Source organism: Magallana gigas, chromosome 7 (genome assembly GCF_963853765.1).
Source record: "Magallana gigas chromosome 7, xbMagGiga1.1, whole genome shotgun sequence".
In the NCBI taxonomy this organism is placed as follows: Eukaryota; Metazoa; Mollusca; class Bivalvia; order Ostreida; family Ostreidae; genus Magallana; species Magallana gigas.
Window position 1 is genome coordinate 49,048,706 of NC_088859.1, and position 27,216 is coordinate 49,075,921.

Here is a 27,216-nt window from a genome sequence, read left to right on the forward strand (position 1 = left end):
TGATTCTCCCACCACCCTTTGCCTTCTACTGTGTCCACTTTAATTTATATTGCCCTGATTCTGACACCACCCTGTGCCTCCTACTGTGTACACTATAATTTATATTGCCCTGATTCTAACACCGACCTTTGCCTCCTGCTGTGTTCACTATAATTTATATTGCACCGATTCTGACACTGACCTTTACCTTCTGCTGTGACACTATAATTTATATTGCCTTGATTCTCACACCACCCTTTGCCTTCTACTGTGTCCACTTAAATTTATATTGCCCTGATTCTGACACCGACCTTTGCCTCCTCCATCTCCATGTCTTCCTCCACAGTTTCCCTCTTGACCTCAACTTTCACCTCATCAGCCTCTGTATTTTTATTTGACTTTTCATTGGAGACTGGCTCTTCCTCCTTCTCCAGCTTGATTTTCTTGGCCGGCGATTCACTCTGAGGACTAAAGGACAGACTCTTCTTCTTGTTATTGGGGGTTGTCATACTTTTCCGGGCTGAAAGAACCAATTTTAATCTAACTTATTAATATGTGTTATTCAAGCATACTGTGTAAATGTAAATAAATATCCAGCTATGATCAATAACCTGTTTTTCTGATTGGAAGTCCAAATGGAGACTTTGCCGGTGATTCAATCATCTCAACTTCATCACTCTTTGTCTTCTTGTCTTCAACACCATTAACCTGAAATATACACAAGGAAGGAATATTAATAATAGTTAATTTTCCCAATCTTAGATAATCATTTCTAACTGAAATATTGCAAGTTAATTCAGCAATTGGATATGTCTAAGGTGTAAAATGTAGCAGGTGATTTTTGAATATCAAAAATATTGGCAGTCTTAGCCTAGAAAGTTATCTGCCATATTTCTCTTTCATTGCTGCCATCGCTATAACCCCTTAATTAGTCACAGACCTTATAACAGTTCAAAAGTATTATATTCACATTCAGTGTACATTTCCCCTTATGTTTGCATTGGAAATCTGCGACGTTCAATTTCTGATGAATACACATGGCCTATTCATGCACCATGAGCACAAATATAAACGTTATTGCACGTTTTGAATATATATTTATAAATAAGATAAAATGTAGTCTGTACATTTATTGGTTTAGCCATTCTCTATTTTAATATGAGATAGGCCAATCTGTTTCTTAGGTATATCAGAACCTTTATACCAAGGATTTGCTGATATGTAATATACCTTGACCGGGTCAGTACTGTTTGACTGGTTCTCCTGTTCTGTTTCCTTAGTTCCCTCCTCCTCGTCATCACTCTCAATAACCCGACATCTCCTTCCCTTTCTTGTCGCCTTTACAGGCGAGTCCTTTGTCGGGGATCCATTATTTTGTTTCAGGGGAGATCGCTCGTCCTCAACTTCATCTTCAATAGCACTGTTAAAGAGAATCAAACATTTGATTCAACAGTATATGGGAACTATAAATATATCATGTTAGAATCAGCAACAGGAATATAATTTCCATCAATTTCAAATATAATCAGCAGTAGTTTCTCCTTGAACAATAACTTTGCATATCAAGAACAGATGTAGGTGGTATGCAATAATCACTGTATTCTTGCTTTGAATCTAAATCTAATGAAATAAATCCGACTCACTTTTTGCTAGTAGGTGTTTCATCTTTCTTGGGCTTTGGAGATGAGAAAAATGATCTGTGTGATGATAAATAGAACTAAAATTAGACAAACTGTACATTATTACTACATTAGATTACAAGTTAAAAGTCTATCAAACATGATGTAATTATAATAGGTTGGGACCAATCGTCCAAATGGGATATAAAAGTGCAAAAAACTAGAACTTTTTTATTATGCTAACCCTATGGTATATCCGCATCAGAATAGGGGAAATGTAGCAACTTTTGGTAAGCATTTTTTGTAACCGTACTATTACAGCGATTAATCCCACAGTATATCTGAAACTTCTTTTGAACAATCTGATGAACTATAGACGTTTAGGAAAACTTGTCTACCAAAGTTGTTGCATTTGATATACATTAAGGCCAAACAAAAAAATATGTTTGTTTACTGTTAATTGCTGAAAAAAAAATAGGGTCGGTAGGTAGGATTTTTTGTTCACAAACGTCACATAACCTGATAATACAAAACTCTTTTGCCATGCTTACTTTTGTTTGCCATATGCACCCCTGCGAATGTTATTGTCATTTAAATTTTAGACCACGTGGTTTTATTTAACCCTTTCAGTTTTGCAGTAAAATTCGTGCCTTGTTTATAGTCTTTTTTATAGAATCTAGGTACTTGTAATCAAATATAAAATCTAGAGGTTTATTGATTTTAAACTTTATCTTCATTAATTGGTGGATAAAATGTGTTCTAGAAATACAAAACATTAGTTTTTGTCTGCTGTTGCAACAATTACCATGCTTAGTAGAGATCCCCCCTGAGGATTAATTTTCGATCTGCGCCTGGCCTAGTAATAGTATCAATAGTGCAATAGACTATACTATTTTATGCAGAATGTTCCTTGAAAATGGCTCGATATGCTAAGTTTTTATACAGAACAGACACCCATTATTTTTTTTTTAAAAACATGATACTGAACACCACAAGCATCAAACATGGCCATGATCAAGATGTGCAAAAATGGATTTAAAATGATGTTGAAGGATAATTTTAGGGAAATAAATGCAAGAAATTGATAAGATAACACCACGGAGTTGATGTCTGGTGTTCAATATAGGTTGGATAGCGAAATAAAGAAAATCTAGAAAACTTGTTGTGTTGCCATCCTGTCGCTTCGCTCGCTACGCTCACAAATGCCTTTTTCTCATTTATTTTTGAGAAATTGATAAAATCGCGGACTCCTGTGGTCAAAACTATCTTTGCCTCCATGTTGTTTGCCTCGTACTTCAAAATCGGGAACCTTTTCATTTCCCCATGATATCGATTGAACACCTGGATAAATGTCATGTTATTCGGCAATGCCAATATCAACTTCATTTGCTTTATGTGTGCGCATTCTTCGAACTGCAGAGAACGTGGACGTAGATGTTGACGCCATTTTTTTTTTTCGCTTTCGATTTCAAACGCTTGACAATTAAGATGAATATAAAAGTTAAATGTACCCACGTGCGACTTCGGGATTTCAAACGATGGAAAAAAACCAATTAGGGTCAGCGATTAAATATAGGATCAGTCGGGTAACTGTAAACAAACACATTTTTTTGTTAGGCCTAATATGGATTTTTATCAAAATATACCAAATGAAATTTTTTTTTTTGCACTTTAAATTTATATCCCATCTGAGATACTATATTCTGAACAGGCTATTATATCCCATTTTGGCGATGGGTCCAAAACAGTTTAATTAGGTTGATTATAAAGTCTTCAAAATGAAGGACGCCATCATTGGAGAGTTTTTGAAACGAATGTTTAATTATCTGATTATGAAGCCAACATTTCAGATCAGAAACATAAATATATTCTGTCCCGAGTTTTTGCTTCCACCACTTTTCGCTTGATATTTCGATAATAATAAATACCCTTGAATTGTGCTCGAACTCTGTTCATCCACTAATATGAAAAATGTCCAGATTATCTCTTTTGAAATGCCCCCTCTACAGCTTCAAGTTTCAATACAAATCCCAAAATAGAAAGTCTACGGAGATTTTGCATTGCATCAGGTATTAATAAACCCAGATGATAACATTGAAAAATTGTGCGAGGTGTCCTGAGTACTTCCAAATGAAGAAAAGATGTCAACATTTCCCATTATAATTCTCCGTAAGAAATTTGTTTTCGTTCCTGTAAACTTTTATGGGTGAAAAGAGATAATGTTTCAATGAAGATATCTTGGATATTTTCCATTTCATCGATTTCAACCGTACTTCTTTCACAGGTATGTGTATTTTTATCATCAAAAACTGATGGAAGCAATAACTTGGGACAGACTATAACAATAAATGTTATTTATGTCTCTGGTCAGATGTAGTAAACAATCTGAAATTCGATGATGTTCTCCATGGGTCATTTACTGTATATCAGGTGAACCCATAAGACCTAAGGATCAAAAATATAAATGATTTATAGGTGAGAATCTCTGAAAGTATTTAACTGTATCCCTTCTTCCCTTTTTGGGGACACAGAATCTCCGCGATTAGAACAGCCTGTCAACAAACTGAAACAACAAAAGGCCTATAAAAATAATAGTGAGCGCAGCTCGCCGGCGCGCAGCGCCGGCTAGCGAAGCGAGCTCTAAGAACCAGTGTGCGCGGGAAAAAGAACGATCGAAACCTACAGTTCATCAAACAAAATTTTTTGTCTACGTCCCATAATGCTCTCTAATGTTTTCACCCGTGGTGCTATGCCAAAAATGGCAGACTTTTAACTCGTAATTTACGGTGACTTAAAGTTTGAAGACACGTTTTGAGTACCGCATGTGGCATGTGCTTTGGCGAGACTCAAAAGATTTGTTACATGCTTCCATACCTTCGTATTGAGTCGAGAAACGTAAACAAAGACGAACAAAGTCATGGATGACGTCACAGTGCACTCGCGCTATATTTCCCGCGATAAATTTAGAGGTGGATCAAACAAATGAGTGTACTGGCTATTTCAGTATAGTCTGCGATACCTGCCTCATTGACATATGATTTGTTTTTAATCTTTTTGTAATATTGAGATTTTATATATATATACTAGCAAGAGCTATACTTTACTGTCATATCGATCAATTTTAAACTAAATAATTGTGCATGCATGTACAGTAACGTTAGGCAGGTAAGTATATGAGTAGGGAGGAAATAAACAATAGGACATTTTAATCTAAATAAAAAGGAATAAAATGAAAAAATAAACAGGTAAAAAAAAATTATGTAGATATTGCATATAGTCAGACCATTAAATTTAAAAGTGGGAAATTACACAGCTACAACAGGTACCGGTGTGTGTGTGTGTGTGTCTCTCTCTCTCTCTGGGTAGGGGGTTGCGCTGTATGTATCATAACCATTAAAATTAGTACCTTTGGCATACTTATTGTAGAGTAATACTCTCTCAAAAATTCTTTGACGTTCGTTGATACCTAAATAAAACTATAAGTTGACAATGATGCAAGGTACAGTATGTGTAGTTCTTGCTGCACTCGCCAGAACGGTAGCACCGTAAAACATATTAACTTTTTATTAAAGAATCATTTTTTTGTTATTAAAGACACTTTTGCCGATAAGTGTATCTGTTTGAAAATTGAAATTATTTACGATGCACTTACTTTATGGACTTTTGCATTGTTGGTTACCGTTTCGTTAAAATTGCCGTTTCCCGCCAGATGAAGATTTCGTTAACCCGTACTTAATTCTATTCGCTCAGATACGACTTCCTTTACGAATGAGTTAACAAAATCATACGTCATTTGTCATAATATCGAAAACGTCACATCCGTAAAATTAGAAATATTGGTCAGTGGACATCGACAGACTGTCACTGTGGTTATTTAAAAATTCATGTGTTTAGCAATGAACCCATAAATGTGAACAGGTCAGACGGATTGAAAAGAGGTTAGTATTGAATGTGTGCTTGTGCCAAAATTGGAAGAGCATATTGTTTTTTTCACTTTTAAGATTTAATCAAGAAGTATTTTTAATTTCAATAATTAACACGTCGCGATGAACTCAACTGTCGTGTACATTCCAGTCCAGCGGGGTTTACTCACTGTATAGTTATGCCAAGTCCGAATGTTTTATTTTTCAATAAGAGACCTGAATGACACCACATGTGAAGGCAATTTTATCATATTTTCGGCTGTTTGTTGTAAATACAGGCAGCACGAGCAAGGCGACAGGACAGGATGACAAAAACTGATAAAAAGAATGAATAATTAAATATAGTTTTGTATGAATGTATTTAGATGAGAATCATTATACTCACTGTATGAGACTGTCCAGATTAATGACTTAATTGAGTTTTTCTGTAACATACACTTCAGTTCAGTAAGCCCTCAATATATAGTTCCTGTTTACTGAACTAAAGCAATGTTTATCAAAATTGTGAGATGAGGTACTGAAATTATGGTTTTTTGAGATTATGAGATAATTAAATAGTAAGATAATGAAATTGTATGTAACAAACTAAAATTATGTTATTGCTAATGACTCTTGAGATACTGAGGCAGAATGTATGTTGTAGATGACGGATACAAACACCACCATGCCACCTACCACACTGAGTAGTACCACCACCAATCACTCAGATCTGAGCAGCACCACACCATTTGTACCAACCACCACCAACAGCTCTGCACACAATGGGACCTTTGTACATCAGCCGCTCATCTTTCTGCAGACTGCTGCAGCTCAGGGCATTGGTGGGGCCTTCTCCATTCTTGCACTCCTCATAACCGTTCATCAGGTAAGCAAGATCCATAACTATCTGCAGAATGGCCAGCTGGATATAAAGCATTTCAATTGGTTCAATGTCTGTAAAGTAGCAAGGGACCATTTCGGATAAAGTAACAGTTAATATTTTTGTAAAATTGAGAGTTGCTGTACTTAAAGGCTTATGAATGTTGTTAAAATTCATGAAATGATTTTTAATGATTATCATTAGTCAGAGGGATGTCTCTTGATGAAATTGATATCCAATATGTAGGCCCAGTGTGTTAGGTACATGATAATCAGAAGTAAAATGTGAAATCTGCGGCTATGACTGTTGTGTTGACTTTACAAAGTGAAATTGCAAGTTACAGACGGGAGGTAAAATAACACGAAAAGTAGGTGGATGGGATATTGTAAACTATATACCGGTAAGATTCTGACATGTGATGATGCAACATGCACACAATATGGAAGGTCAACCCTTTGCAGGGAATTAGCTGGGGGAGGTCTAAAAAGCTGAAAAATCATGCAAAATTAGCAAAATATGAAAGGCTCAGAATCTCATCAAAGTACTGAAGTACTGACGGGAGTTGATTTTATCGATTATTATTTATCTTAAAATCAACGAAAGTTATTTTGCTTGGCAAGTAGTTTATAATCTCTATTTGAATTACACACATTTTTGTAACATGGATCCTCGGACTTTTCCGACAAGAATTTCGAGAAAACCTCTTATGAATCATGTTGTGTAAAATTTAGAAATAGAATTGATTTCATCAAACTATGTATCGGTATTCGAAATACTTCAAAAAGTGTATGGATATAACCAATAATGAACCCTAGTCTCGTTCAACCAGATGCTCGGCTGTCTCCGTTAATCTCCAACAAGTAAGAGATACCAGGTCACGTGATAGCTTGATGATGCGACCTCTAATTATAGACTGACTCTCTGCTTGTCCGAGATGTACGGAGACAGTCGATGGTTGAATGAGACTATATTGAACTCTGGCGTAGGAATACATACGACTGCAAAAAAACTTCTAAATTGTTCATACTATTTAAAATCTGACTATTTCTTAGGTATTTATAAATAAGTTTCCTTTAAAAAAAATGCTTCAGCGTACATTACATTGAATTTATCGATTATTTTCAAGACCTAAATCTTGTCAGCGGTGATGATTTGTGCTTAGGTCCAAACACTGTTTCAGTTTTGGTTTGCCAGAGTAACTGCATAGGAGAGTTGATTAAAATCAACTCCCAATAAAAACCAGTTTGTAGAAAATTTTACATGTTTTGACAAGTAATTTTCTTTGGAAATTGGTGATTGCATGGCCTTATAAAGAGTGAATTAAAGGTATTTGCGCTGAATGGGAATTGAGGAAATTCTAGTTACAGAGTTCTGAAGACACACACCCACTGGCTACCATGAATTGTATAAAAACACTGTCCCATGCCACCTAAACATAATTTTATTTGCACATGTTCTAGGATACTATCAAATCAAATGATATTTTACTTGAATTGAGTTTCCATTGTACTTTTATTTGCCTTAATAAGGAATGATCACTTACTACTGCGTAAGTTTTACCCATCTTGTCCCTCTCTCTCGGTCAGAGGTCCATAAATATTTTAAGAATGAAGCATCAGATAGTTAAACTTTTCTCAAATATTGCTCATATTGCAACTATGAGGGTTCGCAACGACCATGATATTAGGTCAGTTGACCAAGGTCAATATCAAATGGTGCATCAGCACAGCATTTATCCAAAAGAGGCCTTGCCACAGTGTTTTGGCAAAGAATTCAGTATCGTATAGTAAGTGGAGAAACCAAGTTATAACATTTTTAAAACAAATGAACTGTACTTAACCAGTATATGATTATCAAGTGGAGTTGTAAATCTGGAATGCAATTGCTGAGATGAAAAGATAAATCTTATTTCTGTAAGAAAATTCACTAAAAAGTTATATATTCATTTTGCCATGTTATGCTTAACTTTTCAATATATCATCTCTTTAAATCCTCTTAAAATTGTGTTACTGTTAAACTTATAGCATTAACGATCTTCAATCCTCAGCAATGTTCAATAACTCTAAATTATCCGGAATTTTTTATTTGGACCATAAATTATCCTTTTTGACAAAATTAGTTAGTCTTCTAGTGTTATTATTATGACAAGTTTTTCAATGAATTTGTTGGCTTAGTGGATGTACAGAGACCTACTCCACAGAGGTAAACGGGTCCGAGCCAACAATGCATCAGTATAAACTTTTTTTTTCTTATTCAATCTCCACTTTTATATTTATTCCACTCCATCCATTGTGGCCAAAATTGCAACAATTTCGTAAAATGCATGGAAACCGTCAGTAAATTTCTTTTTATTTCCTTTCATTTGTAAAGTTTGAAGGATAGATAACATTTTTATGATGAAATAATACTCTGAGATCGGAGAACCTTCGAAATTATTGTACTTATTTTGTAATCAATTAATTTATCTGTAATTGTAAAGGTCTTCAGTTTTGGATTAACATCAAAACTTGATCCTCACCAGTTTAAATAGATTGCTCCTTTAAAAAAAAGGGAAGAGTGCTTACATGCAGTTTTAAAACTGCAAATTCTCATATACCCATGTAAATCATATTTAGAATACTGGCAAGATCCAGAAAAAAGTAATTTCAGTATATTTTATTTAGTGATTGATAATTATTAATATTAAGCTTCAAAGCAGGTGTTAATAAGTCATAATTTTGACAATTCATTTTAGGTACAGAGAAAAAATCTTGAGTTAGAACAATACTGGCATAGTAAGGCCTAAAAAAAAAGTTGTGTGTTTAGGGTAACCCGACCTAACCTACAAAAATGCCCCGATCCTACCATTTCAAGATGTCTGTTTTTATCCGATTGTGAATTTTATATTATTTCTATTAAAAAATTCGTTTTTAAATATGACACAAACAAACATTCTTAGGATTTATGCAAATGTGATATTAGATTGATATGATTAACAGTACAGGTAGATCTTAAGACTCCATTTAAACCATAGTCACTGGCTTCTGGTCACATATTATAAAGTCATTGTTATTAAATCTAAATACACAAGTCCCAAAGACTATAAATAGACTGAATATGCAATTCTGGTAGTTTATGCATTACGTCAAGCCAAAAAGCTATAAAAATTCACTGTTCTAAACATCTTGCTCCAAAGAAAACGAGCTGTCATATTTGCTTCTTGACAAGTAGTGCCATATAGAAGAGAGAGAGGAAATATTTGCATTCACGTACTTCTGTGACTAAAGAAAAAGCGAGCAGGATCTGGTTAAGTGTGATTGTTTAATTATCTCTGGAATAAAACCTGGTCCTTTGTAAGACCTGTGTCGGTCTTATTGTTGATATGATTATTGATTTCCTGCTAGTCAGGAGGCATATTGATCAAAGTTTGCTCTTCTGTAAGTGAAATGTGTTCTCCCTATCCTCTTCCTCTTATCACAATATCCATGGAAACAATTACACACTAATAACGTTGTTGTCGGGAACATTTAAGTCATTCTAAAGAATGAAAGATTTTATTAAAATAACTAGACCAGCATTTAAGAAGTCCAGCATTAGAATAAACAAATACATGTATAGTCAATAAGGTATGACTGGCTCTTTCTGCAAGATGTTATTATTTTTTGGCTAAATTTTCAGGAATCATCTCAAATGCCAAAATTGAATAGCAAAATATGCATTTAGTCCAGATATTTTTTTTAAATATCTGGACTAAATCACAAAAAATAGATTAACCTATTTTTAAAACAAAAGAAAAAAATAGCACCCACAAAAAATTGTTATATTTTTAATGAATACATGTATTTTATTAGTGTATTTTATATTTTCATTTTTTATCGTTTGATACCTATCACTTAAGCATACATTTTTCAATACCGGTATTTGGAGAAAACTCTTGAGTCTTCATTTGTAATATTAGAGTTTTCTAAATACTGGTATAATTGTCTTGTACAAGAGAACATATATGTTTTCATGATTGCCACTATGACATGTATGAGGTCTTCAGACTATGCACTGGTTAAGTACAATGTACTACGTTGTGTAACTGTCAAATAGTACCTAGCTTATGTTGTAAAATATTTGTTTGATGGTACCCTCTCAAATTACAGAGACTCACAAATATATTGGAAACAGACAATTTTGACTATGAAAATTTTTGCATAAAACAAAAGGTTTTGTTAGAAACATATTTAGTATGGCAAGCACTCATTCTGTTGAAATCGCCTCTGACTTAATATTGTTAACAACTCTTAGAAAAATAAATGCGATATTTTAAATCGAGAGGGCTGTTTCTCATGAATTATGTGGATATTTATTCCTTGTGTTTAATTGGGTGTATACTGTATCATAGGAAGGGATACAAGACCAGCCTGATCTAGCTTTTTGTTTCAGATCTACCTCCACCTGCGTTACTACACCTGTCCTAACGAGCAGCGATGGATCATTCGGATTTTATTCATCGTCCCCATCTACTCCTTTGATTCTTTCCTGAGTCTGATGTTCTTCAACAATGACAGTTACTATGTGTACTTTGATAGTGTGCGAGATTGTTATGAGGGTAAGGTCATGTCACCACAGTTTATTCCATACCTCATTCTCTGTGATTGAATCTTTTAAAAAAATTAAATAGGAATATGATGAATGATAAAGTATTCTCTTTTCCTCATTTTTAGTATCACCTTATGGATATTTGTATTTTTTTTTTTTCAAGTAAAATATGCTTTCAGGTAAAGAATTTTTCTTTGCAGTTAGGCATGATGAAACAATATTAACATGCTTACCATGCAATATAATTCAATGGTGCTTTTGAATAAAAATTGTCTAACATACGTATCGATTGTAATTTGAATTGAAATAAGGATTTACTTTTTCTTGAAGTGTATCTTTTTTCCTGTGTGTGTTTTTGCAGCATTTGTAATCTACAGTTTCCTGAGTTTGTGCTATGAATATCTTGGAGGGGAAAGTTCTATAATGTCCGAGATCAGAGGGAAACCAATCAAGTAAGATTAGTTTTACTGGTAACTTTATTTGTTTGTAAAAATGGAGAAAGACCAAACAAAGCTTTTCAGCACGTGTGTAAATGGTTATCCTACTTTACTGCTATACTCTAGAGCTGTATATACTAATCAAAGTACTGAAGTACTGAAAGCCGGGCTCTTTTGGCGTGTCTTTAATTATGCATATTATGTAGTAAAGACTGAAAATCTCTCTCTCTCTCTCTCTCTCTCTCTCTCTCTCTCTCTCTCTCTCATGCTTTTAATGTAGGCAAGGCGTCAGAGAGCTACCAAATTTTGTAAGCAGCTCTAAACAAAAATATGTCTGTCTAGTAGAAAAAAGTTCAACAGTTGCTGCCTTGAATTTTGCAGCAAGCGTTATATATTCAATCCTCATTTCTTCAACATGCGGCAAAATAGTTCATGGAAATTCATGCGCATTGTATGTGTCCAAAATGCATAGTCTTGTTTTCAAAACAGGTTACTAATAGGCAAACTAAAAAAGATAGACAATTCTCCCGAAATTAAAAAAAAGAAACAAAATGCCAACACTTTTGACAAAACGTGGCTCTTTATGTAATTATTTGGTATAGCGGAAGCTTTTACTTTGAAGCTGTTTGGTTTTTTGTTTACTTTTGAAGTTGTTCTATTAATAGTATTATTGGCGATTTGCCTGCCTATAGCCAGAACTCTGCCTTCAGCAGAGCCCGGCTAAATAGTCATAATGTTCTATAGTTTGTTCACTCTTCCATTTAAACAGGCACTAGTAAATAAAGGTTAAAAGAGTAATTCAGAGCTACCATCAATGACCTTTTAGATCATTTGGTAGGGGTTGGTTACTGCTGTGTATCATGTTATGTCTCTTTTCTGTAGGTCAAGTTGGATTTGGTGTACTTGCTGCCTGGCTGGTCGACAGTACACCATTGGTTTTCTAAGGTTCTGTAAACAGGTAGGGATGTAATGAAATTAATAATAATTTTATCTTCAAGACAACACTTAGTAAAATAAATGCTTCAAAAAAAATAATTGTGTATTATAAGTGAATTTGTTACCTGTATGTTCACATTTAGGCAACCCTTCAGTTCTGTATTGTGTATTATAAGTTAATTTGTTACCTGTATGTTCACATTTAGGCAACCCTTCAGTTCTGTATTGTGTATTATAAGTTAATTTGTTACCTGTATGTTCACATTTAGGCAACCCTTCAGTTCTGTATTGTGTATTATAAGTTAATTTGTTACCTGTATGTTCATATTTAGGCAACCCTTCAGTTCTGTATTGTGTATTATAAGTTAATTTGTTACCTGTATGTTCACATTTAGGCAACCCTTCAGTTCTGTATTGTGAAACCTGTGATGGCATTGACCACTCTCATTCTACAAGCCTTTGGACTTTACAAGGATGGCAACTTCTCGTAGGTATTCACATTGACAAAGAACCATATATTTAGAAATCCATCGCACTATTGTGGGTACAGATCTAATAAATTACTCACTAAAAAAGTTTTAAGATACATTCATTTTATATCGTTTTTATGGGGAAATAAATGAAAATATTGACAGAAATGTTTAGCTCGAAACTGTTGTACATAACAATGATAATATGTAGCTCAGGCTCCACCATCTTATATCAAATGCATATACATTGATTATTTTTATTGTTCTTTGTAAAGAGGAGTTAATGACAGTTTTTTCAATTTTGAGTAAAAATAATATTAATTATTTTCATTCAAATCTTGGAGCAATATTTTAATTAAAAAAAAAAAAGACTTGCTTACTGCATTATTTAAAAAGGCTCGAGTTTAATTTTATTTTGCCTTTTATCCAGTATTGTATTTGCAATACGTTGCTATATACAGGACTGTAAAACTGTACAAAAGTAATGTGTGGATCCTCTGTACTTGACCTGATTGACTGTTTGTAGGCCGTCCTCGGGCTTCCTGTACGTCACCCTGATCTACAATGTGTCGGTCAGTCTGGCCCTCTACGCTCTGTTCCTGTTTTATTTCGCCACCAGGGAACTGTTGAGTCCATATGATCCTGTCTGGAAGTTCCTCACTGTCAAATCAGTCATTTTCCTGTCTTTCTGGCAAGGTACATGCGGACATCATTATTAGTGATAATGATAAAATTATCATTTTAAAAATAACATTATTACAGTTCAGGGAGATAATTACTGGATCAACACTAATTGTAAGCATAATCAGTAATACATATACATACATATAAATACGATATATGAAAATTAGAGAAATGATGAAGATAATTGATAGCTTGGACAATAATTTTTTCTTAAATTCATGTAAATGTTTGCAGGTATTGTGTTGGCTATTCTGGAGAAGGGAGGTGCTATTAGCCCCATTTTCTCAGATAATGGAACAATGAAGGTGGGCCTAGGAACTGTCTCAGCAGGCTACCAGAACTTCTTCATTTGCATAGAAATGTTTTTCGCTGCACTAGCACTGCGACTTGCATTCCCTCACTCCATCTACAGTTCTGGTCCAGCGAACACCACAGGAAGGACCGTGTCACTACAGAGCATCTCCAGTAGTCTGAAGGAGACCATGAATCCTCGGGACATTATGCAGGATGCAATACACAATTTCCACCCTAACTATCAACAGTATACCCAGCAGGGAAGTAAAATCCCCCACGAGGAGGAGCAGGCTGATGGCTGGCCATACGAACAGAACAGGAGTCGGCCAGCTCGTAACGGCAATGCCACACGCGATGTCTTGTCAAGGCCACTGCCCCATCAACAGCCTGAAACTGCCCATGGCCAGCAGCCACAGCGCCCTCAAGTGGGGCCCACTAACAGGAAGTTCAATGAGAAGACAACTCTGTTAAGTTCTGATGATGAATTTCAGTGAGCTCTAGAATTAAGGACTGCGTTGAACAATCTCTAGTCTCAGTGTTCAGCATTGTTCAGAGGATAGGTTACTGAAGACAGGTGTTATGAATTCCTAGCAGAGCACTCTAGCAAACTAAGCTTGACATCAGTTGTTCTCTATAAATGAAGGAGTTTCAACAACAACCAAGAAACTCTTTTTTTGATGTGCAACCATGCCTTTCTCTCTCTCTCTCCCCCCCCCCCCCCCCCCCCCATCTACAAAACACACAGAATTAAAATTGGAAAATTTTCGGGATGAAATTGTTTTGACATAACTACAAGAATACATGTTATTTACAGGAAAGCTGTTTAAGCATGGCTGGTTTCAAAATTCCTCATCATTGTATCTGAATAACTGAAATATTCCTGCATAATATTAAAACGTTCAAAACTGTCAATACCCACCGTTCTAATGAGGTGTATTTTGTAGATAATGGTAAGTCAGTATAACTCACATTTATAGGGTTTGTGAATTTTCATTTTTAGAAATGCTGTAAATATATTTGTTATTTTTAGTAGCTATTAAAGTATTTACCTAAGTAGTTGTGATATTGTGATAATTAGGTCATATTATTTTAAACGTTGGTGAACAGTTAGTGCATTACAATGAGTAGCTGTAAAAGACATTATGTATATATTGAAAGGTTAATAAGTTTAATTGGTGTGAGCAATTATTTTGAACAAAATGTTATTAAGAATCTCTCCCATTTTTGTGTAGGTTGTTCTAGATTTCAGTGTAAGGTTGTCTTTACAATGTATTATTGTCCATTAGAGATAACTGAGACATGCAGTGTGTAGGGTGATGTATGAGAGTATCAAGTAATACATGACACGATTGACAGGACTTCATGTAGATAGGAAGAAGCATCCATACTAACAATGTACTTTCATGATATGAATGCCAATTTTACTCTTTTTTTATGCTTGCTTTGTGACCCTCTTGTCTTTATAGATTGTTTTGTTAGGAAATGTTTTTTATTGAAATGCAAGTGTCTGAAAAATTGCAGTTTTTCAACATTCCAATGTGAATATTTATTTTGGTACATATTTAAAAATTGTTTATAAATAAGTGTATACTAAATAGCATTTGAAAATGAAATTGATCATGAATTTAAATACTGAATGCCCTTTAAAAATTTAAAAATCAACGTTATTTGAGAACAAAAATTATATACCAAAATCATTGAATAATAGATCATTCAATTAATAGCATGTGATAATCAGACTATATGTAGAGGTATGGACCAGTGGCCAGGCATATCTGAATAATTCTGGATAAGTATGAATGAGAAGTTGTCTCCCTTGAGAGTTTGTGTTTTAGGTGGCAGGATACAGTGACATAAAATGGCTTCTTGTAAATTAGTAATTGTAAATTCATCAGTTAGTGCTGTCCTAAACTATGTAATATCATCACATGTTATTTCAACTTGAGTCCTTGTAAGTACCCGGTATAGACTCTGTTTGCCAGTGTTAGTCTTTTTTCTTCAATGTTTAACAGAAACTGACTGCTCCCTTCTCGATACAGATCTCCTCTTGGAATAAGTGAATCCATGCTATAAAAACTGATGTTGCATTCTGTTTGGTAGAAAATAAAGTACTGGTAACATTCTTAACATTTGATTCCATGCCCTATTGCCGAATGCATACCCATACATATAAGTATAAATTGGCACTGTTTAGAATGCCTCTTGTGAATAGCACCTTAATACAATCTGATTAAAACCACCACCCTCTTTTTGCTCTTTATCATATGGACTCTGGAGAAGGGTGCTGATTTTAATTTAAATGATAATTTGAAAATAAATTTATGGTTATCTTTTTTTTCTTGTACTAAATAATTATGCACATTTGTAAAATATTGTTTTGATAAGTATAACATTTAAGCCAATTAAGTTTAAATATTATCTGTAGAACTTTTCAAACAAAGACTTAAATATTCAACCAAAGTTAATTCTTGCAACATGGCTTGATACAAAGTGCTCCTGGTTTCAAATTTCCTTCCTATTGCTGCTCCTCGGCCATTCAGGAATTATTATTTGGCGTGGATTGAGCAATTTTACATTTATTGCAAGTGAGAAATTTCTAGAGCTGTACATCTTCTAGTAACCTTATATGCTTTTACATTCATTTTCATGTACATGCAAAAGTGTAATGTCAAATCTATTTTTGTTATTTAATTTATATACATGTTTTAAATAGATATATTTTAGGTTATGCACAAATTTATATTGCTTTGCAGTATTGTGCAGAGTTGAGTTGTCTCAGTTATTATTGTCAACATTAGATACATAAAGTTTTGTATAAATTGCACACATGGCAGTAACATGTATAAAACTTCTCTGTTCATCTTAAAAACAAAGCTGCAAAGGTTAAATCATGTATCAGAACCTAAAGCTGATACAATTTGGAGTTCTTTGGTTCTAAAGTTATTTGTTCACATTATTTCTGTTGATTTGTGTTTTTAATTGAATAATCTGGCATTTTGTTTTGTTGACAGTAGATTTTGGCTGTGCTTGAGAACTACTTTTACCTCAAACTAGATAAAGGACAAATGTTGTATATTATGAACTGACATTATATTCTATTTTTACTATGAGTGACTGCCCTTACACTGTAACATCACAAAATTTACGAAAGTGTATAGCTTTTTTACTTTGCGCAAGTTATTTTTTGAGATTTGAAAAGTTTTTTGCAGTAAAAGTGATCGCGAAAAAAAAAAATTAGATCATCACAAAAATTAGGGATGTATGGTACTCCTTTTTTACTACAAATGACTGACATATTGTATTGTGATAGTTTAAGTAACTATTTCTGTTAGCACACATACATGATCCTGTTTTTTAACACGGCATTGACGGTACTTATACTTAAATGAACACTGTAGCTGTGTAGATTAGAACATATCTGTTGATCGTGCCATGTTGTCTTGTTTAATGTGGATGTTACAATAAAGCATAAATTCAACCATCTTGTATTTTTTGTCTATCAGAATTCTTGCAAAAGATAAAGGATGCTGCATTTTTGCATCAGAAGATGAATTCTTCCATTACATATTTTTAGTCAACAATTTCCTCAATCAAAATTTAAGTTCTTACACTTTTTATTATTTGACATACAAACCTAGCTGCAGGTCTGTAGCTCCCAGTCTGAAAAAATTTGGATGGACGACCTGGGAGCTACAGTGCCACCCATTGAAAATATTGTGTATTTATTGCATTCAAAAAAATCCCTTTACTTGCATCTGATAGTCTTTTAAACATCATCACCAGCCCCGTAAAGTGAAGTGGTGCAGTTTGCTTACATGTATAAATGGTGACTCTGGGTTTCAATGTAAAGAAAGTGAGCGCACAAGATTGTAAGTTTGCAGGAATCCTCGACATGAATCAATTGGGATTTAAATGTCTATAACCTCGAAAGGCTATGTACAGGTTTCAACAAAAATATATTATGTTGAGAGTCGAAGTACATGGATATTCCGGTTATTAAAAAACTCACAAAGCTTTCAAAAAATGGCAATGAGAGGTAAACCGATAACTAGTTGGAAATGTTAATGCAAACATATTTTATTATATTATAATTCAACATCATGTTATAATAACAAACATTTAAAACAAAAAAGTTTAATTTTTTTTTTTAAAGACCACCAGTTGGATTTGAACCCAAAACACTGAATGTTTGTATTCACTTATCAAGGACGAAACCACTGAGCCATGTGAGACTTGTCAATATAAGCTCTATAAAGTACTGTTTGAAACAACACTGTCATATCAATGGACTTTGTTTTTTATCCTTTGCAAAATAATTTGAAAAAGTACATAATTAGTCATCTCTCCATCTTTTTTTAAAAAGCGACATTTTTAATGTTGAAATATGTTATTTATACACGTTTCAAATTTGTGGAGAGAAGACCCAGAGACAACGAAATCATTTAAAAACAATTGTAAATAAATAGGATTTTGCATGAATTGCATTGTGTTGCTATATTTAGACCCATATTATAATAAAACCTTTTGCATTTCAAATATTTTTCCACTCATTCCACATCCAACAGAAACCAAATAACGGTTATAATTTGAAAAATATTCAAAATTAATTGATGAAATTTTCACTCTCCTTGTGCGCCCAGATTCCTGCCGAATGAACATCTTAAGCGCCCACATTCTTTAACATACTTGATTTTTCGAGGTCGGTAATGTGTTAAGGAGAAAGTCTCAGGCTAGTAAAGAGAAGATATTGGTAGTGAATTGCATGAAGAATTTAATAACACTAATTTTTTTTCACAGAATGTGCATATAAATAAGGTTAATCAGTCCAAAACTAGTGCAAGTTTTTGTGCAATCAATACACAATTTTTTTAGGGGTGGCACTGTAACTTCCAGGTCGTCCATTTAAATTTTTTTAGACTGGGAGCCACAGACAAGCAGCTACAAAAAACCTACACAAACAGACATTGCATTTTTGCATCAGTAGATGAATTCTTCCCATAACATATTTCATAGTCAATAAAGAATTTCCTCTATCAAAATCCAAGTTTTAACACTTTATTATTTGACATTACAAAAAACCTAGACAAATAGAAACTGTAAGCATTAGAAACTCAAATTACTTTATTTTTCTCCTTATTCTTTTGGGAAAAAAATATTAGGTTAATGATCAGATTTAATAATTCTACAATTCTTGCCACCAAGGTGCTTTACATGCCAGGGTGGTTGGAAAACCTTTTAATATCATGAAAACATAAACATGCAATAATCTAATAGTAAAAATATTGGCCAATACATACAATTTACATATAATTCCATCCTTGTTTTATATAAATTACATGTACATGATCCTTGCTATGAAAATATATGTGAGAACATGGTGTATATCTAAAATAGAAATAAAAAGCTGCACAAATAGTTAAAAATATTCAAAGTAAAATACAAGACTTAGTACAGATTACCAGTATATACATATATTCCTCATAAAATTCTGTAATATTGTGTTACCGAAATTAATCCCAGAATCAATGACAAATCATTGCTTTGGCACTGTAATTGTCTATCACACATAAACTCTGTCTGCTACAACCAGGGAATGTATAATGATTATTGCACGTCTCCAGTCCCCACCTCTCTCTAGTCATCACTCATTGGGGACTCACGGTCATACACAGCCAGGCCAATCTCTTCATTCTTCTCCTCCTGATGTAAAGGAAAAGAAAGATTGATTTAATTATAAAGCTTAGGTGACTGTTCATTCTTTTTATGTAGACTAATTTGAAAAGCATACTGATGGAAGAGTGGGTTCCAAAGGCCAAGAGTTCAACCTAGGGACAGGGCATAGGTTCATACTGTTGGATTTACTCTTATTGTGATGATTACTTGTTTTGTAATAATTTTCAGATCTACAGATATTTTCCAGGGGAGGTTTCTCTGCTGGTGAATGGGAGTGGGGGGGGGGGGGGGGGGGGCCTTTCTTGTAATTTACTACCGGTATATGAATTTTTAAAAAATTGGTGTTGTTGCCTTTATTACATCTATCAACATCCTACATGCACAGCTTCACATCATTTTGAATATTGGAGGATGAAGAAATGGTCAACAAACACTACTGAATGTAAAGCATTCATCTCCTCTAAGTCATCAACAAAATGCTCGTACCTGGGGTCAGATAGACTGGTATCCCATTCTATATGCTCTGCTGACTCCCCACTCTACAACACAGAAGGCCAGGGTGCCAATGGCTCCCAGTACAGTGAGTATCAACAACTGGAAACGAAGCAACAAAGCCTCACTGTAGTAAAAGGCTGCGGCAGCTGCTATAGACTGCAAGAGATTCAAATTAACATTACTAACAGTCATATTTAATATCAACGTACGTGTGTAACCTACAAGGAACTACACTCCTATATCTCAATTTGAAATATGATAAGATATTAAGACACATACTTATCTCTAGAAAAAAGTACTGAGATGTTAACATGGTGTTCATGATAGATTGGACAATTTTGGACAAAAAAAGATGTATGCTAATTTTTACAAAATTTCTGTTTCAAGGAGAATTATTTTTTTATCACAATAGCCATCTATGTAAAGTTATCAGTTTGTTTAAAAGTCTCTGAACTTCTAAAGTGATTTTGTTCAATGGTTTGTAAAATGTTTCTAACAGTCAAAATTCAAATTAAAGATTTGCTCCCTTGCATTCTTTATTCATTGAGAGAGAAAGAGCAATTGAATGAGGTGGCACATTAGAACTTTATTAAATAAATTTTGTCTTTTTAAAATTGTCTCTACTACCAATTCTATTATTTTAACAAATTAACAGTTTCTAAATTAATGACTGAAAATTGATAAAATAAATTATTGTTTGATTATTTTTTCCTGATACTCATATATATTTTTCATAAAGTTTACTACCTGTACAAATTTAAACAAGGCAAAAGCTGGCGAGCTGTCTTCTGGAAACATGAAGCCCAGAATGGAATAGAGCTGAAAAAACATACAGTCATTAAATCATGTAGAAAATAACTTCAACGGTATACATAACAAGGCACAATACATCATTTCTTTATGTGGTATCTAATCCTTTACAAAATGTTTCCCTTCCATAAACCTCTTTTCAGGCTGTGACAGTGTTAGAGATCAAAACCAAATATATCAGAGGAGAATAATTGAGAGTTCTACCTGTGTGTTGAAACTACTGTCTCCAAAACCCAAGAGGAAAGAGGAAAACACAGCTACATACTGGCTGTAAATATAGGAACAAAAACATCTCACAGAAAATCATAAACATCATTCGTTTTAAAGACATTTAAAATAGTGGTACTCTCTCAAAGTCTATTCAAAAATATCTAAGGACTTTTCAGAGTGCCAAGATGTAAACTTTTATCTAACTGAATTTTGTGTTCTTACCTAGGAGTCATGTAAGTAGCAGAATCATTGCTATCATGAGGAGACCCATTGGGAATATTCATGAAAATCAGGAAGAAAGCTACCATGTGTGCTAGATATCCAAGGAGCACGATAGGATCACGACCATATTTGTTGGTTCTTTTCCCCATCAAACCAAAAGCCGCACCACCTAATCATTTTATGTCAAAAAATACTTTCTTAGTAAAGTATACCCAGTACATTTGTAGCATAATGCCATTGAGCATATGAACATTTTATTTTTTGTCAGTATTTTTTAAATCATTTTACCAAGTACTTGCTTCAACAGCTTACCTAGAATTTCCCCCACTCCAATGAACATTCCAGATATACCAATGAGACCCTTGGCATTGTCCCCAAACTGTGGTGTGTTAGAAATACAGGTTCCATATACACCACTAAAGAAAGTCAGCTCTATACCTGTAAAACATCAGAAATTACAACAAATAGAGGTTTTTGACTTTTAAACATCCCATTCTGGTAATAACTATTACTCATTGATACAATGGCAAGGTGTTGGTGCATTTGATAACGTCAACTGTTTTGGACACGGTAGCCCCGGTTCTGGTCTGTCAATATGACGGTGACGTTGTAACCTTGGGCAAGTTACTTTACTCTACTTGTGCACTCTCTCCACAATGGGGTTAATATGGGTCCATGAGATGAGCTGGCTATGTGAATGAAAAGCATTAGCACTGTAATTTGGCAGCTCTGCTTGTATGCTCCACAGGAAATTGAGGATGCTAAGGATTGTACGTGTCCCACCAGATTTACTTTGGGAGCAAGACTTTAAACCCCTACCTTTACCTTTTTACCTTTACAATCAAGATCTTCAATCATGCAAACTAAAATATTGTGGCCAGCACTAATATCAGCTGTTTTGATGCATTATCTAGATAGTTACATTGTATCAAGAGTCCATAGTCTTTCAGTTGGAAAGGGGTCTACACTTAACATTACCTGTATATGCTATGGCCAAACTTAAAAGCATGATCTCCTTCGTTCTGAGTAAATGGAAGGCTCTCTCTGAAACAGAAGTTTATCAGTGATAATGAATGGTGCATAAAAATTCCACATACAAACAGTTCCAGTATATTAAAGTATTGGAGAAGACTGAGACGAGGCAATTACACTTAGGATCTTACTTATTGTTTGTAGAGGACTTTCTCTTTCACTTTGATCACTGTCAAAATAAAACATAAATAATCAGATTATCATATTATATTATTAAATGCTAACAGCATTCATCTCATTTGAACTGACATTTAGATGCCAGGATATAAAGTTTCTTTTATCAGTTGTCCATTCTAGGGCACTTTTTATCCTCAATGAACTGAGAACACCCTGACCTTGGTGATAAGTTGACCAGGTTCTCAGTGTCCGTGGAGACAGGTTTCCTAAGGAGTAAGAAACAGAGGACCCCAAGCAGAGCAGCCCCAGACAGACCAATGAATAGCTTGGTTCTCTCATCATCAGTAATATCTGTACTGCCCTTCAGCACAAAGTAGCTGTATATGTTCCCAAACAACAAACTGTAACCAAAAAAATTACAAAATGATTTAAAAAAATCAAATGTTGAATACAGAACGTTGTTAAAGTATTTGGTGTTGAATCATGAATCTAACTACCTGCATTGTAAAAGTGCCCAAAATATGCCACTGTTTCTAGAAACTGTGTCAGAGTCAGAGTTGATGGTCAGAAAGTTCCCCTGCGCAGTCCACAATACTGAATGGCAAAGGAATGGGGGAAAAAATGATGCATGAATACAAAGTAGGAAAAGCACTACAGGGCTGACTCGTTAATCAATGTTCACTGATTGCAATTTTTCTCAAAACAAATTTGGTTTTCAGAAGTTTCATACGTACTGAGGAAAACAATTGCAAAACAAAAATAAGATGAAACCTCATCAGAACTTACTTGCAGCTCCTATACCAACAAGAACTGATCCAAGATACAAGGCCCAAACCATTGGTTTTAGGAAGGACAAGATAAAGACACTACAAACAGAAGTACAAGGTATACATAAAGATGTCTGTGTTACTGACTCAAAAGAGAAAATAATGTTTAGCAAACCATAACCTTATTCCATCTTTGCTAGCCCAGGGTGATGATACCAGTGTTACAGTAATAAACAGAGAAGCATTGTGGATCATCACCCAGTCACCCTTGGCTAGCAAAGATAAATCTAGCTGCAGGTCTGTAGTTCCCGCTGTGAAAAAATTCCGATGGACGACCAAGGAGCTACAGTGCCTCCAAGAGTCTGACAATAAAAATCTGCAATTTATGGCCCACAAAAAATTGTGCTAGTTTTGGACTGACTAACCTTATTTCCAAACACATTCTATACAAATATTTGATTTAAAAAATTCCTCTGCCATTTTACTACATAGATCATCACTTTACTTCCCTCCAATTACCATTTAAACACCATCACCAGTCCCCTAAAGTGAAGTGGTGCAGATTGTTTACATGTAAAGATAGGATACCCAATCTTGATGTGAATTTAACATACTTCAATTTCAGAGGTTAATTAGCATGTTTAATTAAGAGAAAGTTTGATGCAATACTGATATAAGTAGTAAATTGACTGAAGAATTTATTGTTACTAATTTTTTTTAACACAGACTTTTGTGAAAATAAGATTTATCAGTCCAAAACTAGCACAATTTATTGTGTGCTATAAATTGCAGTTTTTTTTTTACACTATGGGAGGCACTGTAGCTCCCAGGTCGTCAATCCCGACCATGAGCTAAAGACCTGCAGGTAAGATGAATTTTATTCAAGTATGTGTCATGCTAATTGAAATTAAGCACATTAATATTTGGTTCTATGCAAAACAGATTTAACAAATATGGTAAAAAATGTTCTTACAAGTAAAGAATACTGCCCACAAACATTGTAAATTTTGGACCAAGAACTGCCACAATAGGTGGGGCAATCCAATTAGCTGCCGAGAAAACAATATAGATGATGCTCAAACTATAAAAAAGAAGACAAATTATAAAGCATTAGTGACAAGAAGACTATAACAGATGATTTAGAATAAACATTCTAATCTCTGAATGAATAACTAACCTTGTATATCCATCTCCCGTGAATGTTCCATTAGTATTTTTCTTTTCACTTGACAAAACACTTTGCTATGAAAATAAAACAATAATTCTGATGCTAATATGAACGAGGAATGGAAGCAGCAGGTCTGACTAACTCAGTGACTGGAATGTCACCAAAGCTAAGGACAGACAGAAATAAACAAAATGTGATATCTTAATTGTTCATGGAAGAAGAGAATTAAGTTTAAGGTAAAGTTATCAGAGTTACGCTTTCATTTGTATTTTTATATTTATATGTTTTTTTAAGCACATTCAAAGTACTCTGTTAATTATAGAGTGATGATACCCTTCTATTTTTCATCCCAATGAATAGAAGTACTTTAGACACAAGGAAGAAAATAGAAAATTAAGACGGTGTGTCGATTTACCCAAATGGACCCAAATGGAACATAAAATGACCCAAATGGACCCAAATGAACCCAAATGGAAACCCAGATGGAAACAAATGGAAACCCAAATGGAAACAAATGGAAATTGAATGGCATAATTGAAGATTTTATTTAATAATTTCAATCATTATTTTTAATATTATGAGTTTTTTTAATTGAAAAATTTCTAAGAAGCATAAAACAACAATTTCTCACCAAATGGAAATATAATTAAAAGAATTTGATAATGTAGCCTTATCAATTAGTTTCATGATTTAAATACTTTTTTTCTGAATCTATTTATGGGATTGTTAGCCGTTATAAGTAGTGTAAATGTTGCACAGCTCTTGCCACTTTGAGGCCATCCCAAAAAGAGCCATAATTTTGAAATAAAAAATATTTCAAGCCAACAGAACAAATTGAAAAATTAAACTTATAAATTATAATTTCCGAGCAGAATAAGCAAAAAAAAAAGATTTTTATGTTTAAAAATAAAATATGTATTTTCAAATAATTAGTGGTTACTTAGAATTTCATGTGACTTTAAAGAAAATTTCAGCCCAAAAATCGATTTAGAAATAAAAAAGTAATTCAAAATTTGATGCATGGAAAATGAACTACATACTGTACATGTATAAGCAAACAAAAAACATCATATCAAAACATGCACTACGTACATGATTGGTTTGAGCTACTATTTTATTAAATGCACTATTAGAAGAAACAACCAAACATCACTGTATTTACAACACCTAAATTATTAATTAACATGCATTACAAGAATTTGCCATCTAACTAACTTATATACATCTATATTTAGAAGACAGCTATAGTACTTCATTTTCCAATATCGAAAATAAATATTTGAATTATATTGTTATAATTAAAAAGGTATCTCGAAATGATTATATATCAACAGTTATATGAACAGTTATATATAAATTCACATATCAATAAAAATTCATTAACAACACAAGAAAATTGTTGTTTTAGAATTCATATTCATTGATTCTTCATCATTTAATTGAAATTATTAAATAAAATCTTCAATTATGCCATTCAATTTCCATTTGTTTCCATTTGGGTCTATTTGGGTCCATTTTACGTTCCATTTGGGTAAATCGACGCACCCAAATTAAGAAGGAGATATTATGATCTACAAACTCACAGGGGACAAATGCTAAAGACTGAAAGAGCCTAACATATCGTCACGTAACATCTAGCACTAGCTAAAGTGGGTAAGCCCATTCGGCAACGACTTTGGTTTTCGTGTCTTGCACCCCTCCCCCCCCCCTCCCCACCCGAATCCGGGATGATTCGCACCTATTCTGTTTCGCGCTGAGATGATTCGCACCTCGATGTTTCGCACCTCCCTCGGAGCAAACATCTCACTGTATTAAGATATTTTTCTCGTGTTATTATTGCTCTGAAATTAATTAATTTAAATAAATTAACATTGAAACGATGTTTGCATTTATTTATGCGCCGCTATAGTGTAATGGGTTTTTTTTTTCGTTTTCGTCGTCTTTTTTTTATGAGGGCTTTGAAGCCATGGCGTTATTATATAAGTTCAGAACAAGAGGTATTAATTGTGTTTTGATAACAATTATAGCATGTCTTTCAGTTTAGATTTACCTGTATTTTTATGAAAAATTAGGGGTGTGATAGCAGGTAATTAAGTACCACAGATCTAAAGGTGGGGATAATTTAATGACATAACTTTTCTGCTTTAAACTTTACATTGTTGCCTCTGCATCCATTCAACTACCATTTTTTTAATACTCTTGAATAAAAGTAATGTGTGATATTGTTTGATAATTTCAGTTCCCATATTTTTATGAATTCTTACGTCATTGGAGAATGACATACAAATTAATGATAAATACACACAAAACAACACATATATAGTTATGTATGCAGAAACACTTATTGTGGATCGTGTACATAGTGGTATGTTTACAAAAATTCATAAATTATCCTTTAAACAACTTGCAAACGATTGTTTATATACTTAAGTAGGCTATATGAAAAATAATACTATTTTTTATAGTTGCGCCTCTAGTATTCTTCACTAGAGAACGTTAGTCATTTAAGATTAAATTGCCGATATAAATACTAACCTAGTGGTCTCATAACTATCACTTGTCTTATCATTAGCTGCTCACAGTGTTGTCCAAGCTATTGGTAATTGATAATTCAAAATGACTTAATTGGTTGTGCAATTAATTATATGAACTAGTTATGGTGTTATTTAAAGAATAATTAGCATGGTCTTCGTATAATCACCGGTATTACTGTATTTTTAATCATAACATTATAGTCTGTTAACAGATTAATTGAATATATTGTGTCATGTGCAGGCACTTCAATAATGCTTTAAATGTGAGAAAAACCCTTAAGTATTTTTATTTCATAAATATTTTGGAATATTAACTTAATATTTACATGTATATATTTAAAAAATCATTCATTATTAAGAATGTATTCGATGCGAAACATCGCAGTGCGAACCATCTCAGCGCGAAACAGAATAGGTGCGA

At 33.7% G+C, this 27,216-nt stretch overlaps 3 protein-coding genes across 4 annotated transcripts in view; 1 reads left to right on the forward strand and 2 right to left on the reverse strand.

The window, feature by feature from the left end:
• Positions 1 to 5,360, reverse strand: part of LOC105320057 (DNA ligase 1) — a 30,037-nt gene extending 24,677 nt beyond the window's left edge. Inside the window, exons 1-5 of one of the 2 annotated variants that reach the window (XM_034455329.2) lie at positions 5,251 to 5,360; positions 1,623 to 1,676; positions 1,210 to 1,399; positions 591 to 687; positions 291 to 499 (exon numbers count right to left, since the gene is read on the reverse strand). In XM_034455329.2, the coding sequence (XP_034311220.2) occupies positions 291 to 499; positions 591 to 687; positions 1,210 to 1,399; positions 1,623 to 1,676; positions 5,251 to 5,267 (567 nt within the window). In that variant the 5' untranslated portion in view covers positions 5,268 to 5,360. Of the gene's footprint in view, positions 1 to 290; positions 500 to 590; positions 688 to 1,209; positions 1,400 to 1,622; positions 1,677 to 4,098; positions 4,167 to 5,250 lie in introns of those variants that run through there. The other variant, XM_066066743.1, reaches the window with a different exon arrangement.
• A 31-nt stretch (positions 5,361 to 5,391) lies between these two features.
• Positions 5,392 to 17,245, forward strand: LOC117684183 (transmembrane protein 184B). The gene is made up of 8 exons (XM_034455331.2): positions 5,392 to 5,536; positions 6,165 to 6,386; positions 10,791 to 10,956; positions 11,308 to 11,398; positions 12,266 to 12,341; positions 12,715 to 12,806; positions 13,316 to 13,485; positions 13,708 to 17,245. The coding sequence occupies exons 2-8, from the start codon at positions 6,165 to 6,167 to the stop codon at positions 14,259 to 14,261; spliced, it is 1,371 nt and encodes a 456-aa protein (XP_034311222.1). The 5' UTR covers positions 5,392 to 5,536; the 3' UTR covers positions 14,262 to 17,245.
• Positions 17,246 to 18,806: 1,561 nt separating this feature from the next.
• Positions 18,807 to 27,216, reverse strand: part of LOC105320058 (UNC93-like protein MFSD11) — an 8,690-nt gene continuing 280 nt past the window's right edge. Inside the window, exons 2-14 of the mRNA XM_034455332.2 lie at positions 24,271 to 24,335; positions 24,067 to 24,174; positions 23,113 to 23,192; positions 22,824 to 22,920; positions 22,545 to 22,727; positions 22,341 to 22,378; positions 22,156 to 22,221; positions 21,490 to 21,615; positions 21,178 to 21,346; positions 20,950 to 21,013; positions 20,683 to 20,754; positions 19,927 to 20,091; positions 18,807 to 19,467 (exon numbers count right to left, since the gene is read on the reverse strand). Of these exons, the coding sequence (XP_034311223.2) occupies positions 19,933 to 20,091; positions 20,683 to 20,754; positions 20,950 to 21,013; positions 21,178 to 21,346; positions 21,490 to 21,615; positions 22,156 to 22,221; positions 22,341 to 22,378; positions 22,545 to 22,727; positions 22,824 to 22,920; positions 23,113 to 23,192; positions 24,067 to 24,174; positions 24,271 to 24,335 (1,227 nt within the window). The 3' untranslated portion in view covers positions 18,807 to 19,467; positions 19,927 to 19,932. The remainder of the gene's footprint in view (positions 19,468 to 19,926; positions 20,092 to 20,682; positions 20,755 to 20,949; positions 21,014 to 21,177; positions 21,347 to 21,489; positions 21,616 to 22,155; positions 22,222 to 22,340; positions 22,379 to 22,544; positions 22,728 to 22,823; positions 22,921 to 23,112; positions 23,193 to 24,066; positions 24,175 to 24,270; positions 24,336 to 27,216) is intronic.